Here is a 19,850-nt window from a genome sequence, read left to right as displayed (position 1 = left end):
TTGGAAATAACAGGAGCAAATGGGAGGTTTGGAGGAAAAAAAACGCCAGCAAACCTGCAGGATCTGCAAATCCTGGCACACACCCTTGTGACACGTATTGATTTGGGGGGGAAGCCCCCACCTTTTTGTTGTTCCCGTGTTAGAAGCCATCATCTGACCCTCCCCAAATCATCCCTTCCCCCCCCCCGCCACCCGGGTGGGAAATGAGGGAATTTCCCCTGACGCCGGTGGGTTCGGCGCTGGGGGTCTGGCTGCTGCGCGGGGATGGGGGGCTGGGCTCCCCCCGGCTTCCTCTCCCTCCGGGGCACGGAGCGGGCGCGCACGGGGCCGCTCACCGGCGGGGGCCGCTCACCGGCGGGGGCCGCTCACCGGCGGGGGCCGCTCACCGGCGGGGGCCGCTCACCGGCGGCTCCCCGCGTGCTCGGGGAGGTGGAGCAGCCCACGGAGGAGCCGCGTCCCCGCAGCCGCCGCCGCTCCCGCAGCATCAGGCGCAGGCGGCACCCGGAACGCGGCGGCTCCTCGGCTCCGCATCCTCCTCCGTGGGCAGCCGGATCGGACACGGGGCCGCGTCCCGCTGCCGGGGTAGGGCACGACACCCCCTGCGCGGGGGGCGCGGGGACACCCCCCAGACCGGCTCCGGGGCTTGGGGGGGTGGTCCCGCTGCTTGCGAGCGAGGCCGGCGGTAGCGGAGCGGAGCCGAGATGCTGCCCTGGCGCCGGAGCAAGTTCGTGCTGGTGGAAAATGAACGTAAGTGCAAAGGCAAGAGCCTGGGGCCGGGGCTGAGCTACGCGGCGCTGCTGGCCGGCTTCCTCCGCTCCTGCCCGGACCTGCTGCCCGAGTGCCCGCTGGAGCGCCTGGGCAGCGTCTTCCGCGGGAAGCGCCAGAAAGTGGAGCTGAACAAGGAGGACCCGACGTACACGGTGAGGTACCTGGGCAACGCCGTCACCCTGCACGCCAAGGGCGAGGGCTGCACCGAGGAGGCGGTGGGCAAGATCTGGGCCAAGAGCGAGGCGGGCGCCGGCGGGGCCAAGATGACGCTGACGCTGGGCCCTCATGGCATCCGCATGACGCCCTGCGAGAAGGGGGCCCGCCGGCCGGGCCACGCGTACCTGCTGCACCGCATCACCTACTGCGCCGCCGACCGCCGGCACCCCAAGGTGTTCGCCTGGGTGTACCGGCACCAGGTGAAGAACAAGGCGGTGGTGCTGCGCTGCCACGCCGTGCTGGTCTCCAAGGCCGACAAGGCGCGCGCCATGGCCCTGCTCCTCTACCAGACCTCGGCCTCCGCCTTCAACGAGTTCAAGCGCCTCAAGAGACAGAGCGATTTCCGCCACGTCCAGCAGCAGCTCCTGGGCGACGCCATCGTGCCCTTGGTGCCGCTCCGCAGGCTGCTCAACGCCAAGTGTCCCTACCGGCCGCCGGCCGAGCGGGCCCGCTGCGCCCCAAGGCTCAGCTCCATCCTGGAGGAGGAGGAGGATGAGGCCTTCGGCGCCGGGCCGCCCCTGGGGGACCCCGAGCGAGCGGCCGTGCTGCGGCTGGCCAGCGACATGAGGGGCTGCAGCCTGCGCGGGCCCCGCGCCGCCGCGTGCTGAGCGCCGGCGGGACACGAGGTGCCCTCGGTGCGCCCCGAGCCGGTGCCGGACCCTCCTCGGGGAGCAATCTGGACAAGACGGCGGCTCCGTCTGCAGGAAGACCCATGGTGGGGGTGGGTTTGCACCCCAGGGACCCCCCCGGCCCCGCACATGAACCTGCTCTCGTGCCTCCTCCACAGCGGCCATAATAATAAAATGAATGTGTGTTTTCTGCGGTGTGACGGCGCCTGTGTCTCGCCCGGACCCCGGCGGACGACAGAGTAAAGCTCGGCTCTGAGGCAGTCTGGGGGGTTTATATTGCTTTTACCCCTCGAAAGGCAAGCCAAGGAGGGGGGGCTGCGGGGTCCATGGTGCTTTCCTGCGGCACCGAGGGCGGGGGAGAGCTGATCTGTGTAGTCATGGCAACTTGAATTTTTAAATATAGAGCTGGGGGGGAGGCGCTGCCGCCCACGTCGGGGGAGCAGTGATGGGGGTTTGGCCCCTTGGACCCCACTGGAGAGCACAACTTGCCTACACCCCCCCCTCCCACTCCAGATTAGCACCCAGGGCCTGAAGATCAATAATTTACAAAAAATTGCTATTTTTTTTCTTCCCCTTTTGCTGCTTTCCCAGAATAAGCGATGGTAAGGAGATGTGGGGTTGGGGGTGTGGGTGGCTTTGTGTCCTCCCCGGCAGGGACCTGCCATGGCCCTTTGTGGGGTGGGAGAAGGGACTCTGCAAAGTGGGGCTGGGGGCTGCGTCCTGAGGCTGAGCCCCCGCAATGGGGCCACGTGATGCTGCTGCCCCACAGCCCAGCAAGGGGTTTGTAAGCCCTTCCCCAAGGTGTTATAGGGCTGGGATTTGGAGAGATAAACCCTCCCAGCCACGGGGGACAGGCGCTGGTCTGACCACTGTCCCCTAAACTTAGCAGAAGGTGAGATTTGGATTGCCCCCCCAGCCCCAAGGTGGCAGGGAAGGTACGGGGGATGCTTCCCCCAAACACCCAGGAGCATTAGGATTTGGGGCCAGCTGCCAAGATCCTGATTTGGGCTAATCCCCCTCAGATACAGGGAGGCTGGAGTTTGATGTCCTCCCCAAGACCGCAGGGTGAAGGTGGCGGTAAAGGCGTGGGGAGGCTGCCACCTGTCCCGCCCCCCAAACTCCAAGGATGGCGTTTGTCCCCCTAAAGCTCCGAGGGGCCGGGCTCTGAGCCGCCTCCCCTGAGTAACAGCCTGTGTGGGGGGACAGTGTGTGTGACCCCGCACCCCAGCAGGGCTCTGCGGAGCCCCCGCGCCCCGCCCGGCCTTGGCGGACCCCTCGTCTCGATGGCGGCGCTGCGGCGGCCAGAGCGTCTCTCGTGACGTCATCGCCGGGCGCCGGCGCGGCGCGCGGTTGCCGTGGTAACGGCGGGCCTGGCCGCCATGGAGGGCGGCGGGCGGCCCTCGGCCGCACAGGCCGTGCTCTTGGCCGCCAGCACCGCCATCACCGCCCTGCTCTACTCCATCTACCGGCAGAAGGCTCGCGTGGCCCGCGGGCTCGAGGTGGGTGTGAGGGGTGCGACGGGGCAATGTATGTGCCCGGCCCCCGAGCCGCGGCCTGGTCGCGCCGGCTGAGCCGCGGCCTCTGTTTGCTTCCGCAGGGCGCCAGGAAGGTCCGGCTGGACGGGGACCTGCGGGCCGTGCTGCTGGAGGCACCCGGACGCTGCGTGCCCTATGCGGTCATAGAAGGTAAGGTCGTGTATAAACACCAGAGATTTATGTCCAAAGAGGAAACAGAGAAGTCCTATAACTTTATTCGAACTAAGGGAGGGGTCATAGGCATTTCCCATGGGGTCTCTCAGATTACTAGAGGGTGCAGCCTCCTTTTTATTCTCGCTTTCCGGCCGCATTTCCCTCTCTCTTTCCCTATTGGCTGAGGCACTTGAGAGGTGCAGACTGGCCGAAATGCCTGATACCTATGGCTCCCTTCTAATGTCCTTCCCTTCCCTTCCCTTCCCTTCCCTTCCCTTCCCTTCCCTTCCCTTCCCTTCCCTTCCCTTCCCTTCCCTTTCCTTTCCTGAACCTTCCCTTTCCTGAACCTTCCCTTCCCTTTCACTTTTGCTTTTACTTTCGCTTTCCCTCCCTTGTGTCAGTCAGTGGAAATCCTGTGGAATTTGTGGTTCTTCCCATGGTTTCTTTTATCTCTCAACATCTAGTTTTATCTACCAGCAGACCCACAGTTTGTTTGTAAAGAAAAATCCCTCATTCCTTTCAAACACGACCTGAAGTGGTGCCCCAGCTGGGGGTGGGGGGGGGCACCTCCTGCCCCACAGCTGCTCCTCACTGGGGGATTTCATCCCCAGCTCCTCCTCCTGTGCCCATCAGGTCATTTCCCCCACACCAAGCAGCCACAGACTCCTGACAGCACAAAACACAGGCTCTTAGCCCTTTTGCCCTCATCTTAGAATTCTAGAGTGGTTTTGGTAGAAAGAGACCTTAAAGCTCATCCAGTTCCACTCCTTCCACTGTCCCAGGGTGCTCCAAGCCCCATCTAACCTGGAGTTGGACACTTCCAGGGATGAGGCAGCCACAGCTGCTCTGGATACCCTCAGCAGCCTCACAGGAAGGAAGGGATTTCTTCCTAGCAGCCCAGTGAAGCCATTCCCCGTGGTGCAGGGTTTGTTTCATGAGCCCTCACGTGGCCCCTGGTTCCTGTTTCAGGTGTGGTGCGATCGGTGAAGGACACCCTGAGCAGTCAGTTCGTGGAGAACTGCAAGGGGGTGGTTCAGAGGCTGACACTGCAGGAGCACAAGATGGTGTGGAACAGAACCACCCACCTCTGGTATGTGCCTGGCACCCTCAAACTCCTGTGGTACCCTTGGGGGGGGTCTGACAGCCTGAAATGGCCTCAGGCATGGCCAGAGTGACCAAGTGCCTCAAAGCTGGGTGCCAAAGTAGCCTCCACAGTGACAGCTGCCATAATGGAGGGTTTGGCTGATTTTAGGGCTTTCACAGAGGGGCTGGAGGAGAAGAGAGCATCGAGTAACCCAACATGGGCTGAAGATTGATCAGCCCCACCTTGTTACCCCACCAGAGGATAGCATTTCAGAAAAAACCCACTTGCAGGAAAGAAATTAATTGCATTTGGTTGATCCCCACACCCAGGGGTCCCAGAACTGCTGAAACAGAGCCCAGCGATGCTGTTTGATAAGCATTTGGTAACACCAAACTGGGATGTGTGACACGTGGTGCTTCCCCTCGCGGGATGGTTTGTGCCAGCTGGGAATGCCACAGGCAGTGAGGAGGTGGGGATGGGGGGAGCCCCCACTTCTTGTGGAGCACTGAGTGAGGGTGGAGTGGCCTCGTGCACCCCTGACAGTGCCATGAGGGGAAAGGTGTTCTCCAGTGCAGCAGCGAGTGGCTACAGTGACAGTCGTGTCCAGGGAGGCCACAGCCAACAGCAAACAGACAGACAAGTCTCTTCCTTGTTTAGCACGAGAGTCCATTTTATTTCCCCCCCCCTCCACCCCGTGCCATGGGGGAGAGCCCAAACAAAGCCCAGAGAGCCGAGAACAGAGAGGGGGACACAGACCTGGGCAGGGGTTTTGTCAGATGTCCCGTGGGAGGAGTCTTGGGATCAGATTACAGCCTCCTCAGAACGGAAAGGCTCCACAATCCAGAGACCCCCATCAACGAAACTCCACTCACTCAGGGCGTGTCCCATCTGGCAGTCCCCAAAACCAGCAGGCCATCCCAGGCTGTGTTTCCCATCAGGGGCAGTCAGTTCACTTCCCCCCTCCTCCCTCCCCAGGAATGACTACGAGAAGATCATCCACCAGAGAACCAGCACCACCCCCTTCGACCTGGTCCCCGCCGAGGACGGCGCCGGCGTCACCGTGCGGGTGATGAAGCCTCTGGACGCTGCCGAGCTCGGCCTGGAGACGGTGTACGAGAAATTCCACCCCTCTGTCCAGTCCTTCACGGACGTCATCGGCCACTACATCAGCGGGGAGCGTCCCAAGGGCATCCAGGAGACGGAGCAGATGCTGAAGGTGGGCACGGCCCTGACTGGGGTGGGAGAGCTGGTTCTGGACAACGCCACCATCAAGCTGCAGCCCCCCAAGCAGGGCATGCCCTACTACCTGAGCTCCCTGGATTTCGAGTCCTTGCTGCAGAAACAGGAGTCCAGCGTGCGGTTTTGGAAACTGCTGACGGTGGTTTTTGGCTTTGCCACGTGCGCCGTGCTGTTCTTCCTGCTGCGCAAGCAGTACCGGCACCACCGCGAGCGGCAGCACCTGCGGCAGATGCAGGAGGAGTTCCGGCAGGCCCAGGAGCGCCTGACCGGCACCGAGGGCGGCGAGGCTCTCAAAAACGCCTGCGTGGTCTGCTTGAGCAGCACCAAATCCTGCGTCTTCCTGGAGTGTGGCCACGTCTGCTCCTGCCACGAGTGCTACCAGGCTCTTCCCACGCCCAAAAAGTGCCCAATCTGCAGGCAGGGCATCACCAGGGTGGTTCCTTTGTACAACAGTTAATTCTTTGTGGTTCTCGGGGGGGAGACTTTGGATGTAAAGCTGCCACTGGCAAAGGGGTTTTGTCGCCTCGCTGCTTGGGTGGTGGGTTTTGGGGAAGGGGAGGGAGCTTGAGGGAGCAGGTGCTTCACCAAGGGGGCAGAGCAGAGTCTGAAAAGGTGACTCTGCAGCTGATCAGGGCTCACGCTGTGCTATGGAGGTGTTTTTGAGAGAGATGATTCTTTGCAAAGGGTGAGGTGCTTGGGGGAGGATTCAACTTGAAGCTCTTCTGTTTAGGTTTGGACTCGCAGGGTTTGTGTCATGGTTACAGAGCCTGCAGCCCCTTACCCAGCTGATAAAAACATGGGAAAAACCATAATAAAATGTATTAAGGGTTCTGGGAGGCTCCAGAATTCCTGTGAGGCTGCCAGAGGGCTGCAAGGCCTAATGGAGCAGGAGGGGCTGTCGGAGAGCTCGTACCAGCGGGTGTGAACACAGGTAATTCTGTGATCCCCCCAAAATGGCTTTGTCACACCAGGGTGTGAGGATGGGGATGTGAGAGTGCTGTGGCTAATGGCTGATGGCTGTGCTTGGCTTGGCTTGGCTTGGGATAGCAATTGAGGTGTGAAGTAATAAAATAGGATGAAAAGTGTGTCTGTGTCGGATTATTCCAGGAGAGTGGTGAGGTTTGTCCTCCCTGAGGTGGACATGGTGAGCCTGGATCATCCCAAGCCATGATGGAGGTTGGCTGAGGGGGAAACCTGTCCTCCCTGCCCTGGACATGACAGTCACTGCTGTCTCCTCATGACACAGGTGGTGCCAAACCCCCAAACTGACACAAAAAAGGAAAATTCCCTTCCCTGACACTCCTATTTTGCCATAAATCCCATAAGCACCCAAGAGGGTTGATGGACCCAAAGTGCTGCTGCAGTGAACATTTGCTGGGGAGGACAATTAGAGAAACATTCCAGGGCAATGAGGGAGTCTCAAGTAGGAGCAGTTGAAAACCCCAAGACTGAGGCAGCCCCTGGGTAGCCCTGCTCCAGGCAGAGCTGTCCACATCCCCCAGGCACATTTAAAAAGAAACATTCTCATCGACTGGCATTTTAAACCCCCTGAATTTACAGTGAAAATGATGAGTTGTTTCTCATGAAACGTTAACCAGAGCAGCCAGGCAGTGTCCGAAGGCCGTTCTGGCTGTGGGGCACAAATCCACGGCTGGATTTTGAGGAGGAGCCAGTCCCTGGTTATTGCAGTGCTGGATTTTGAGGAGGAGCAGCTCCCTGGTTATTGCAGTGCTGGATTTTGAGGAGGAGCTGGTCCCTGGTTATCCCAGGGCTGGATTTTGAGGAGGAGCAGCTCCCTGGTTATTCCAGGGCTGGGAAAGGGTGTCCCACCAGCTGTAGATGGCGGTGGCTGCCTGCAGGGCGAGGCAGCCCGCAGAACAGAATCCCAGAGGGAACAGCAGAACAGAGCTCAAAAAGCCACACTGCAGCCCCAAAACCCAGCAGACAGATTGAAACGGCAGAATCCCATCTGCTGGAAGAGGTGTCCCTCCTCTTCAGGGGAACGAGCACCCCAAAAAGCCTCATCCCCTCACTGGGGACAGGGGGGAGGTCAATCCCCCTCAAACCAGTGCAGGGCACACCCTCAAGCCTCGGTGTTTTGCCCAGGAATGGAGCATCAGGCAAAGCCTAAAAATACTCCTTGGAGGGGCTGTGCTTCCCCATTACCCCTCGCCTCCTGTTTCCAAGCTTTCCCTGTGATTTCTCGGGCGTAGCCGCAACCTTATGTAAGGAGCTGACAGCTCGGGGGCGGGCAGGAGTGCAGGGGAGAGGGGCTTGTGCAGCTCTGGGGGCTGAGGATTTCAGCAAACGAGGGCTTTGGAGATGGGAGCAGCCCCAGGACAGCTCACCCCAGCCCTGGCACCACCAGGCACCCTGTCCTTCCATTCTGCTCAGCCCCAAATGAGCCAGGCTCCGATTCCAGAGAAACCCTCTAACTCAGCCTTGCACAAACAGGTTCTTTGCTGCTGTTGCTACTGTCCTCCTGCTCCCTTTTGTAGGAGATGCACCACAGATGCCTGAACACCCCAACACAGCTGTGGCCTGTCCCAAGATGTTATCCCCAACCTTCCCATCACTCGCTTTGCCAGGCAATAGCCCCAGTGACCCACGCTGCTGTGGTGACTCTGCATAGAAAACCCCACGGAAAGCTCACAGTGACTCAGGAGTGCTCCTGCAGTGCCCCAGGAAAGGTTCGTGCAGGGAGGGGTCTTGGGGGCCCCCAGCCACGCACACCCAGTCCCCCCCACCCTGCGGCCCCCCACACAGTGCCAGAGGCCCCCAGATGGCTCTGCAGGGCACGTGAGGCTGTGCCCAGGGCTCCTGGGAACGGGCGCTGGGCTCCCCAGGGCTGTGGAGGGTCAGTCCCAGACTTTCCAGGAGTGGCTGGGGAGGCTCACTCTGAACTCCCTAAACGTGGCTGTGGGGTGGTCTGGGCTCCCTTGGTGTGGCTGTTGGGGTAGCTCTGGGCTCCCCAAAAGTGCTGTGGGGCCACCTGAGCTCTCCGAGGGTCCTTTCAGGGCAGCTCTGGACTCCCCAGGGAAGCTGAGGGGCAGGTTGGGGAATCCAGAGCCCGAAGCCGTAGAGTGTGTCAGCCAGGCAGCTCTGGGATCTCCGGGGATGCTGTGGGACACCCCGAGGATCTCCGGGACAGCTCCGTGCTCCGCGGGGAGCCGGCGGGGCAGGCCCGGGCTCCTTGAGGATGCTCCGCGCTCCCCGGGGACGCTGCGGGGCAGGCGGCGGGGCAGTCCCGGGGATCCCCGGGGTGCGGGATCAGCCCGCGGGGCGGCGCCGCCGCCGGTGCCGGGGGCCGAGCCGGCCCCGCCCCGCCCCGCCCGGTCCCGCCTCCCGCTCCTCTATCGCCGCCGCCGCCGGAGCCGCCGCCGCAGCCGCGGAGCCGCGAGCAGCGCCGGCCGGGCCGGGATGTGACGGGGCGGCCGCCCCGCGCCCGCTGCGCCGCTGCCCCGGGCCCGCGGGCCCCGCGCCCCGGGAGGCTGTCGGGGGGCGGCGGCGGCGGCGGGTCCCCCCCCGCCGCCCCCATGTCGGAGGGGCCGCCCTACGGCGAGGGGCAGCTGGCGGGGGACGCGGCCGTGGGGCAGCTGCCCTTCCCCGTTCGCCTCCGCGGCGGCGACGGGCTCCTGGCCGGCGGGCAGGGCAAGCGGCCGCCCAAGCTGGGGCAGATCGGCCGCAGCAAGAGAGGTGGGTGCCGGAGGGACCGGGGCGCGCCGGGAGCCGCCCGGGATGCGGGACACGGGATGCAGCGGGTATCCCGCGGGGAGCTGGGCATCGTGCACCGGGAGCCTTCCCCGGGCATGCGGGACACCGGGGACCGTCCTCAGGGACCGGGCACGATGACCGCGCTCCCTGGGGATGTCGGGCATCGCGTGCCGAGGACCTTCTCCAGGCATGCAGGGCATTGGGGACCGTCCCCAGGGACAGGGTATGGTGCACCGGGCTCCCTGAGCGATGCTGGGCATCGTGCTCCGTGGATCTTCCCCAGGGATGGGGCACCGAGCGCCTTTCGGGGATGCAGGGCACCGGGAAGCGTCCCCGGGGACGGGGCACGATGCACCAGGCTCCCCGCAGGATGTCAGGCAGCACGTCCCAAGGACTGTCACCGCGGTGTTGGGTAGCCGGGACCTTCCCTGGGGACAGAACATTGTGCCCTGGGCACTTCACCGCGTATAGGGCAGCAGGGACCTTCCTCAGGGACAGGGGACATTCCTTGGGGACCATCCGCAGGGCACAGGGGTGAGGGGACCCTCCTTGGGGCCGTGTCCTTTGCCAAGTGTCCCCAGGGACAGGGCGCCAGTGCCGGGGCGGGCGGTGCTGGGGACGCTCCCTGGGGACGGGATACGGTGCCCGGTGCCCCGCAGCGTGTCGGGGCCGTGTCGCTTTGCCGGCAGCCACACCAGGGATGTGGAACCCCTCCAAGCCCCCCAGGGTGACCTTGTGCGGGGGGAGAAAATTCACCGCTCTTCTGTTTTTTTCTGCTTTCTAGTGGTTATTGAAGATGATAGAATTGATGATGTGCTGCAAAACCTCTCCGAAAAGGCCCCTCCCGGTGTTTAAAGCCTCCCTGGGGACGCTGGGCCGAGGCCCGGGCTGGGGTCGGTTTACAATGGCCCAGGTGACCGGCAGAGAATGACCCCAGCCCCGCAGCCAGCGCCGGGAACGCCGCCCGCAGCCCCGCGCCCGTCCTGCCCTCCGGAGACGCGCGGAGGGGAGGGCGGCGAGCGAGCCAGAGCCCAGCCGTGAATTCAAACATGATAATAAATTCAAATATAGCTGTGTAATCGGGAAAATAGTCACCTGCTTCAAACCCCCCGCCCCGAGGGACGGACGGAGGAGGCACGCCGCGGCTCTGAATTACTCGGGATGGCTTTTCTCGGGCTGATGAACCTTGTGCCGCGCTAGATCGGGGGGTAAGAGGGAAGGGGGCAGCGGGAGATGGGGGGAGCGGGGGGAACAGCCCCTGGAGTCTCCCTCCGGCCAGGCTTGTTCCCAGCGGGCACCTTGTTTACATGATTTAATCTTGCAAAAATGAATCCGTGCACTTGGATGTACCACGCTATCCCCTTCTGTATGAGTTTCTTTTTTTTTTTTTATGTTGATGTCTTTGGATGTTGGGAAATTATATAAAATAGATATATATATATATATTTAATTTTAGTCACGTTTTAAGGTTCTCAAGGGGGAAAACCAAAACTTTTATAAAGGAAAGGCCTGAAGGAAGAATTGCTGGTTTATTTTTTAAAGCTTGTACTTCTTGGTTGCTGTGAGCAAAGGGACAGATTTTATATGTATGGGGGGGCGGGGGGTTCGCTCAGCTTTTCTAACTACCATGCAGTCTGTAGTGTGGGTGATCTTGGTTTTCTTTTTTTTTTTCCTTATATTGTGGCAGTTTCCTCTCTTTAATAGACTGTATTAAAACATATATATAAAAGAAATTATTTAATGTAATCACAAGAGTGCCAAACACTTGGAGATGCTGGAGGGCAGCGATTCCCTCCCCGAGACGAGCAGCACTCGGAGCTTTCTGCTCTTTCCAGGGCTCGGTCGATCTCTCGTGGGGTTTTCTCTGACTTCTCTTTTCTAATCTTTCTTTTTAATATTTTGCATGACGTGCATAAAAACAAAAGGGGAAAAAAAAAAGTGGGGGGGGGGACAAAAAGCGCCTCTGGTGCCCGGGCTTGGTTCTTGTTTCTGTTTGCGATTGACTGACAGACCTCAAGGCAGGTTTTTCTTTCCTCCTTTTCTTAAATATTGTGTATGTTGCACTTTTATCCACTACACAGGGCTATTTCTGCAATGTCCGAATAAAAAGGAAAATGAAACAAAATGGAAAAAAAAATTATAAATGCGGATCTGCCATGTTTTCCCGTGGGCTGCCAGGGCCAAGCAGCACGAGCATCCGTCCCTGTCCCCCCAAATAATCCCAAAATAACTGAGGAAAACCTCCCCACTCTCTAGCACAGACCCCTGTTAATCTGAATAACTAATTGTGATTAATATTTATTTGTGGGATTTTTTTCTTTGATAGGAAAACACTTCAGAGGCACAAATTTAATGGAAAAATTCAACGTTGGGTCCTGAGAGTGGCTGTTGGGAATGGGGAATAAAAGGTGGCTTCCCCTTCACTGGTGGGAAAGGTGTGGAATATGGGCATTTCCCTTGCAGTGTTGCCTCCCTTCCCCCCAAACCCCAAATCCTGGTGTTAAAAAAGGCCATTATCCCTTCTGCCCACGCCACCGGGGGCACGAACCAACCTTTGTGCCCGGGGAACAAGAATATAATCACAGATGGGAAACAGGTCCAGGGGTGGGATTTTTATTGCAAAGAAAATCATATATTGCAATAAAAGCAGGATGTTGCTGAGCTGGGATTTGTACAGGATAACCTGGGGGGAAACAGATTAATTTGGGGTGGCACAGGGAGCTGGGGTGTGAAGGCTGCACAATGCTCCTGTCCCCACCACCTTTGCTATTTATTGCTCCATTTTAAGCCCACACAGGCTCTCCCACATCCAGGATATGATGAGGAGCTTTGTTAAATTGCTCCCTTGAAAAATCCCCAATTAGTTTCAATTTTTCCCCAGCGAGTTCAGCTCTGAGGTCGTGGCTGTGTGGGTTGGATGCAGCACACACAGTGTTGGCCCCCGGATTTTCTGTGCTGGGGGACCTGCTGCGCCTCCAAACCACGAGATGGCCCCCAGAAGGGAGTGTTTTCTCCCAGACTAATGGGTTTTTCCCCAGTCAACATCTGGGGATGAGCCCAGGGCATTGGGAGAGCAGACACAGCCAGAGAGGAGCAAAGCATCCCACATGTGCCAAGGACACAGCACTCGGGAGCTCTTAGACACAAAACCATGGGCTGGATGCAGCACTGGGGTAATTAAGTTCACCCAAACCCCCTCCTTTTTATAAAAACCTGATTATGGGTCTGCCAAACCCCATTTCCCACTTTATCCCATACATCAAAAGACCTCTGAGCACTTAAACCTCCCTGAAACCCAGACCCGTCTATGGGTCCTCTGAGGATGGGGCGCAGGCACAGCCCCAGATTCCCCCCAAAAACACCTGGAGGCCTGGGAGGGGCTGGAAATGCTCCAGAGAAAGCCTGGAGCCAGAGGGGGAAGGGAGGCTGAAAGAAGAGGAGATTCTGCTAAATTATGAACCGCTCTTTTATATGCATCTTTCATGCACGGCGCATAAATAATGGAGCAGGAGAGCCCGGCGCGATCGCGTACGGGAGGATGCGGGGTGGAGGGGCGAGGAGAGAGCGATTCACGGGGGATGGTGGCGAAAGATGCGCCCAAGAGACCGAGCCGGGCATCCCGCACGGCCGGGAGATGGTGTTCTGAAGGAGGATTTAAGGATTAAGCTGGCCCCGGGGCAGGAGTTTATTGCATACATTATTTAACAGATGGCCCAACGCAGGCGGCGGCTGCCTACGGTCTCCCCGGTGACCTTGGCTGGGAGATGCCGGAGCCGGGAAGGGAGCCCGGTGCCATCACCACGCTCCGGTTACAGGGATCAGAGGGAAAAAAGAAAAAAAAAAAAAAAAAACAGAACCAAACCCCAGAAGCCAGCACCCAGCAGCTCCAGAGCCAAATCCCCATGGAAACTGCAAAAATCCCCACCCAACCCTGCCCATATGGGCTGCTTGTTTTGGCAGGGGTGGGGGAAAAAAAGGAGGAAAAAATAAAATGCATGGAAAAGAGCCATTTGCAGGTTTATTTACCGGAGGAAACTTGGCACCTTTGGAAGAGCAGGGTAGGGGAGGGATGAGTGAGGTGCAAAGGTCCCAGCGGCACCCAGAGCACTTGTGAAATCCCACTGCCATGCCCAAACACACACTTGAATCCCATTTTCCCAGGGATTTTGGTGCTGGGGGAAGGGGCTAACACAGTTGCTCCTGCAGCAAAGCCAACCCTGACTGCTTACACCCAGAGCCAGGTGTATCTTCATTCACCTCTAAAGCTGCTCGTGTTCCACAGGCTTTGAGGCATGGAAACCCCCTGGCATGACACCAGTCCTGGGGGGCTCAGAGCAATGGACAACGATTTTGGGGCTGGATCGGTGTCCCCACCACTCATTTCCCACATCACCTAGGCAGCAGCTCAGAAAAAGAAACCGAAATTGAGGGCAGTGTGTTGCAGCCAGGGCAAAGAGGAGCAGGGGGAGTGGGTGAGTCCCCCAAAGCTCATCCCAAAAGGACGCCCATGAAGCAACTGCCCAAAATATTCTCTCTCTTTTTTTTTTCCTTTCCCCTCCTCCATCAAAACTAGGGCATGTTAAACTAGGCCAGCACTCCTAAAGTAATTTATTTATCGTGGCGGGGAGAGAGGAGGGACAGCAGCATGGGCTGCAGAAGGGGATGCTCCATCCTGCCCCCAAAGGTTGTGGGTTTGGGGAATAAAATGGGTCAGTTCTTCCCTCTTCCCTCGTTGAAAAGTCACAATTACTCAGAAGGAAGCAGCTTTAGTGACCTTTGGTGGAGAAGACACAAAAATGGTCATTTCAATGGAATCAAACCCTTTTTGATCCGTTGGCTCGACTGTTTTCACCGCTGGGGTTCATGTTGTGTACTGTGGCATCAGACAGAAAATACACTTTAGAAAAATGAAAAATGGAAAAAGGCATGAAAGAAATTTTACCTTCCTTAAAAACTTGGGTTTGTTTTTTTTTTTTTTGCTTTTTAACACAAGAATGAGAAAAACCCAGTGGTTGCCTGAAACCTCTCCATCCATCCCTGCCAGGGAATGGGGCCAAGAGGGATTTGGGGTGCAGCCCTGTCCTGCTGGGTGCTCCCCCATCACTCATGGCCTTAGAGCTTTTTTTTGGGCTTTACCTTTGCCTTTGGACCTGCCCATTGGAAGAGTGGATTCTGGTGGGATGGACCCCCAGTGCTGCTTGTTTGGGGGGCTTGGGGGGCTGTGGGTCCCCCTTTCCTGGGATCTTTGTCCCACAGCCACTAGAGGCCACTGAGGCTCTGTGCTCCCGGCTGATTTACCCAGGCAGGACATTTGGACACACACTGGCACCCAAAAGTCCAAAACAGGCACATCCCCAGGGGCAGCAGAGCTGGGGAAAGGCAGGGCAGGGAGGAGCTGTCCCTGAGCTCCACTGGGGTCTCCAGGGACATCCCCACATCAGGACCCCACGGGGAACAGGGGCACTTTTCCCAAATCTGGCCAAGCCACTCAGCTGCCCAGACCTGTGCTGAGCACTGGGGGAATTTTGTGGGTCCTACCCAAGGTAAACATCTCCAGAGGACAGGGAAATGCTGCCCCACGTGCAGCATCCCTCCTGGGCTCACCAGGAATTTTGTGAGAGGTCAAGAGGACACTCCCATGATGTGGCATTCCTTACCTTGGGAATATTCTGCAAGAAAATCCCTGGATCCCTGCTGCTGCTGCCTCGGGGAGCCTGGGAGTGGAGCTGCCTGCCTCCCCAGGCTCCTCATTTTCATTTTGCCTGGAGTTAAAATTTTCTAGGATATTCTAAACAGCCGTTCCCACTTAGGAGGGAAACATCAGACATCTTCATTTACACACAGCTCCAGGTGTCAAACTGTTGCATGACAATAACAAGTGGGAGACACCTCATCCAGAAAACAGAGAATTTCCAGCTGCAGCCAAATGCAGCAGCAGGTGCTCAGATAAAACCCAAACCTGAGAACAGCACCAGGCTCTGCAACCTGGCCAAAGCCTTCCCAGATAAACAGTCAGTGTTTGGGAGGGGGATTGTATTTTTTGGGAGGTTGGGATGTCTGTGCTGCCTCACATTTGGGTATTTTCAGACCCTTGGTGAGCAGGTGAGAATGGCCACTGCCTTCTCAGGGCTGCCTCAGTTCCCAGCCTCACTGGCTTTGGAGGAAGATTCCCTGCCACAGATTTTTCCAAGATAATTCCTCCCCTGAGTTTCGGCAGGATGTGCCTGTGATAGCAATTGCCCTGTTAAATTCGTGTTGGTAATGCAACACCAGGAACGTGGAGGAATACAAAGAAAACCAGAGGAATTTGGGCTCCTCTCCATGCTACAACACCTCAATTATTAATATATATAGTATTACATTATATAATACTATATAATATTATGTAATATAGATGGTATTATATAATACATACAATGGTATATATATATATGTGTATATATAAATATAATTTTTGCAGAGATAAATGTGACACCCGCACGAGCCCTTTCCTTTGCAAGTGTCCCACCCTGCTCAGCCTTTCCCAGGGGCAAAGGGCAGCAAAATGGGAACATCTGAGAGTCCCGGAGCTGTGCGTGCACACAACCCAAAGCATCAGCCCCTTCTCAGGGTGGGGGGAATAAAAGAAAATAAAGGAAAATAACCAAAGCACAGAAATAAATCCCCAAACAGGCCATGTGACACGAGGCTCCGAAATACCCGCGGTGAGTCACGGGTGTGGAGATGGGGCTGATCCAGCTCTGACTCAGCCCGGGCAGCCGGTGCAGCCTGTTTGTGTCCCCCCCACAACTCCTGTTTCCCATTTTTGCTCCAAACCTGCTCAAATATAAATAAATACTCTGTGACTAAGAGACACGTGGTGGGGCTCAGCCCGCAGCAGCCCCTTCAAGCCCCCCCCCAATTCCTGGTGGTTCCACAAGGGCTGGACACACCAGTGTCCCACAGAAGCCAGGCCTGGGGACCATTGAAGCATTTAAAGTGTTTTTAAAATATGCATTTTTGGAGGGGGAAACACACACACACACACAGGAGGTTCTTGCTGATGCCACATCAAGGAAGCACTTGGGATTTTCCAGCTAGCTCTAATTAATTAGTATTTTCTCAGCTTAGCATCATTTTAAACGTGAAGCACCAATTCCCATGGGTCACAGACAAGGGAAGCCAAGACAGAGCAGAGCCAGCCCAGGTGGGGTGAAGCCTCTGGGACACCACATTGGAGGAGCTGGGATGAGACTCAGTTCCCACCTGGGTGCAATCCAGCCCCAGCCACAGCATCCCACAGCATCCCCAGAGGGGGGGAAACCTCAGTTGATGCCTGGGTTTGGGGGAGGTGCCTTGGGAAAGCTGCTCTTGGGTTATTCCCACTGGATCTGGACAAATGCACGGGGGTGGAACTCCCCTATATTATTTACAGCTGGGTTTAACCCCCCAGTGTTTGACCTCCTGGGATTCTCCAGGTTGGTCCCAGCCTCATCCCAGGTTACAGCACTATCCCTGAGCCTCAGGGCAAGGAAAGGCGAAAGGCAGGATCAGGATGAGACCCTGGCAGCATCCTCAGCATCCATAACCAGTTTCCATAGCAACAGGTTCAGCCCCAGATCGGCAGCAGGTGCTGGGAAGCAGGAATGAGGAGGGAGCTCGGGGGGACCCCATGAGCAGCAAAAAATAGGGTTTGGTACAGAAAATCACTTTGCAACTCAGCACCTCGGGAGTGAGGGGAGGCTGAGCTGAGCTGTGGCCCGACACAAACCCAGGACAGCCCTTTCAGGGGCACTGGGGGGCTGCCCCCATCCCACCACCCCTGCCCAGCACAGATCCTCATTCCAGGGCTTTCAGCATTCCCAGCTGGGCACCAGGAGCTCTGCTGCACTCTTCCCTGGCTCTAGCCAGGAGCAAACAGCCACGAGACCCCAGAGCATCCATCCTACAGTCCTGAAGGCCAGGGAACTGCACACCTGGGGAGTGATCGGGAGGGAGAGCCTGGACAGGGATGCTGCTCCAGGTGTGCGGGGCCTGGCCAGGGATGATCCAGGCATGGGGAGCCCGGACAGGGATGCTGCTCCAGGTATGTGGAGCCCAGACAGGGATGCTGTTCCAGGTATGTGGAGCACGGACAGGGATGATCCAGGTCTGAGGAGCCCGGACAGACAGGGATGCTCCAGGCATGCAGAGCCCGGTCAGGGATGCTGCTCCAGCCACGGGGAGCCTGGACAGGGATGCTGCTCCAGGTGTGCGGGGCCCAGACAGACAGGGATGCTGCTCCAGGCATGGGGAGCCCGGACAGACAGGGATGCTGCTCCAGGCATGGGGAGCCCGGACAGACAGGGATGCTGCTCCAGGCATGGGGAGCACGGACAGACAGGGATGCTGCTCCAGGCATGGGGAGCCCGGACAGACAGGGATGCTGCTCCAGGCATGGGGAGCACGGACAGACAGGGATGCTGCTCCAGGCATGGGGAGCCCGGACAGACAGGGATGCTGCTCCAGGCGATGCTGGCGGGGCCTCGCCCCCACCCCGCGGCACGGTTACACACACACGGTTACACACGGTTACACACGGTTACACAAGGCTCCGGCTCCCGGCTCCCGGCGCCTGCAAAAGCGGCAGCAGCGAGTGCAGCCTCAGGGAGAGAGGAGAAGCGAGCAGGAGCCACGCCCGGGATGGGATCCCTGAGCAGAGCCCGGATCCCACAGGCGAGTGCTGCGGGTCTGGAGCAGGGCATCCCGCAGCCACACAACCCCCTGCAGCAGGACTGGCCCCATCCCCTCACCATCCTTGTGGATAGGCTGAAAACAGCAGGAATTCTGTCCTTAACAGCCATAAAAAGGCTGCCAGAACGCCCAAAGCCAGCGAGCAGCCTGCACACCAGCCCTGTGGCACCCAATACTCACCTGCTGCCACTTCCGGGCCTGGAAATGGGGTTTGTCCCAGGGGAAAAGCATTTTAAAAAGCCTTTTAACCAAACAGGTGCTGGGGAAGCATCTTGTGGGGCTTGGGCTCCCAGGGAGCCTCTGTGGAGCAGGACACCCACGGGTCAGCATCAGCCCTCAGCTCCCAGTCCTGCTCTGGGGGGAACCAGCATTGCCTCCAAAGCAGCACCCATCAGCACCCAGGTGCCTTTGGCACAGGGCAGCTCACCCTAAACCACGTTGCTCATGCCCAAAACACATTGTTCATGCCCTAAAACACATTGTTCATGCCCTAAAACATATTGTTCATGCCCCAAAACACATTGTTCAAGCCCTAAAACACATTGTTCATGCCCTAAAACATGTGGTTCATGCCCCAAAACATGTGGTTCATGCCCCAAAACACATTGTTCTAGCCCTAAAACACATTGTTCTAGCCCTAAAACCCATTGTTTATGCCCTAAAAGATGTGGTTCATGCCCTAAAACACATTGTTCAAGCCCTAAAACATGTTGTTCATGCCCCAAAACACATTGTTCATGCCCTAAAACACGTTGTTCAAGCCCTAAAACACATTGTTCAAGCCCTAAAACATGTTGTTCAAGCCCCAAAACACATTGTTGATGCCCCAAAACACATTGTTCAAGCCCTAAAACACATTGTTCATGCCACAAAACACGTGGTTCATGCCCTAAAACACATTGTTCATGCCCTAAAACACATTGTTCAAGCCCTAAAACATGTTGTTCATGCCTCAAAACACGTTCTTTATGCCCCAAAACACATATTTCATGCCCCAAAACACATTGTTCAAGCCCTAAAACACATTGTTCTAGCCCTAAAACATGTTGTTCATGCCTCAAAACACGTTCTTTATGCCCCAAAACACATATTTCATGCCCCAAAACACATTGTTCATGCCCTAAAACATATTGTTCATGCCCCAAAACACATTGTTCAAGCCCTAAAACACGTTGTTCAAGACCTAAAACATGTTGTTCATGCCCCAAAACACATTGTTCTAGCCCTAAAACACATTGTTCATGCCCTAAAACACATTGTTCATACCCCAAAACACATTGTTCATGCCCTAAAACACATAGTTCATGCCCCAAAACACATTGTTCAAGCCCTAAAACACGTTGTTTATGCCCTAAAACACATATTTCATGCCCCAAAACACATTGTTCATGCCCCAAAACACATTGTTCATGCCCTAAACCACGTTGTTTCTGCCCACTGTGGTGTTTTGGATCTGGCCCAGTTCCGTGGCTGTCAATGAGCTCATGACCAGAGAGGGTTTTAAGAGCCTGCAATGCCAACCCAGTCACCTTTCCCAAGGGATTTACACCCTTTCCAGGATTCCTTTCCAGGATTCCTAGGTTCTGTGCCCACTGCACTGGAGCTGATGCTTTGACTCCAACTTCTTCCCCCCCCCCCCCCCCCCCCATCCCTTCTTTTCCTGCCCGGTGCAAAGAAAGGATTAAAAAAACACAACAAAAAGTGAAGAAATCCACTAATTTAATGAGCAGAGAAGCCCACAGACCACTAGCTTGGCTTTTTAAGTATGAGCAATATCATATCTGTGTCTTGAGGAGATTT

The 19,850-nt window shown here is 57.2% G+C and overlaps 3 protein-coding genes across 3 annotated transcripts; all 3 read left to right on the top strand.

The window, feature by feature from the left end:
• The first annotated feature begins 489 nt into the window (after positions 1 to 489).
• Positions 490 to 1,770, top strand: FAM43B (family with sequence similarity 43 member B). The gene has a single exon (XM_059487538.1). It carries the CDS (start codon positions 702 to 704, stop codon positions 1,590 to 1,592), a length of 891 nt encoding a protein of 296 aa, XP_059343521.1. The 5' UTR covers positions 490 to 701; the 3' UTR covers positions 1,593 to 1,770.
• A 1,189-nt stretch (positions 1,771 to 2,959) lies between these two features.
• On the top strand, positions 2,960 to 6,709 carry MUL1 (mitochondrial E3 ubiquitin protein ligase 1). Its single transcript, XM_059487644.1, has 4 exons — positions 2,960 to 3,112; positions 3,211 to 3,298; positions 4,271 to 4,391; positions 5,361 to 6,709. The coding sequence occupies exons 1-4, from the start codon at positions 2,993 to 2,995 to the stop codon at positions 6,079 to 6,081; spliced, it is 1,050 nt and encodes a 349-aa protein (XP_059343627.1). The 5' UTR covers positions 2,960 to 2,992; the 3' UTR covers positions 6,082 to 6,709.
• A 2,350-nt stretch (positions 6,710 to 9,059) lies between these two features.
• Positions 9,060 to 11,482, top strand: CAMK2N1 (calcium/calmodulin dependent protein kinase II inhibitor 1). Its single transcript, XM_059487578.1, has 2 exons — positions 9,060 to 9,320; positions 10,123 to 11,482. Exons 1-2 carry the CDS (start codon positions 9,161 to 9,163, stop codon positions 10,191 to 10,193), a joined length of 231 nt encoding a protein of 76 aa, XP_059343561.1. The 5' UTR covers positions 9,060 to 9,160; the 3' UTR covers positions 10,194 to 11,482.
• The last annotated feature ends 8,368 nt before the right edge of the window (positions 11,483 to 19,850 follow it).

Source organism: Ammospiza nelsoni, chromosome 22, assembly GCF_027579445.1.
Source record: "Ammospiza nelsoni isolate bAmmNel1 chromosome 22, bAmmNel1.pri, whole genome shotgun sequence".
NCBI classification, from domain to species: Eukaryota; Metazoa; Chordata; class Aves; order Passeriformes; family Passerellidae; genus Ammospiza; species Ammospiza nelsoni.
This window is presented reverse-complemented; position numbering and strand designations above follow the sequence as displayed.

What these genes read in the sequence shown, in the direction of transcription:
- FAM43B (XM_059487538.1), top strand. Translation starts at nt 702, where the DNA reads ATGCTGCCCTGGCGCCGGAGCAAGTTCGTGCTGGTGGAAAATGAACGT.
- MUL1 (XM_059487644.1), top strand. Translation starts at nt 2,993, where the DNA reads ATGGAGGGCGGCGGGCGGCCCTCGGCCGCACAGGCCGTGCTCTTGGCC. An exon ending in GCGTGGCCCGCGGGCTCGAG is followed by an intron (nt 3,113 to 3,210) that starts GTGGGTGTGAGG and finishes TTGCTTCCGCAG; the next exon opens with GGCGCCAGGAAGGTCCGGCT. An exon ending in AACAGAACCACCCACCTCTG is followed by an intron (nt 4,392 to 5,360) that starts GTATGTGCCTGG and finishes CTCCCTCCCCAG; the next exon opens with GAATGACTACGAGAAGATCA.
- CAMK2N1 (XM_059487578.1), top strand. Translation starts at nt 9,161, where the DNA reads ATGTCGGAGGGGCCGCCCTACGGCGAGGGGCAGCTGGCGGGGGACGCG. An exon ending in GATCGGCCGCAGCAAGAGAG is followed by an intron (nt 9,321 to 10,122) that starts GTGGGTGCCGGA and finishes TCTGCTTTCTAG; the next exon opens with TGGTTATTGAAGATGATAGA.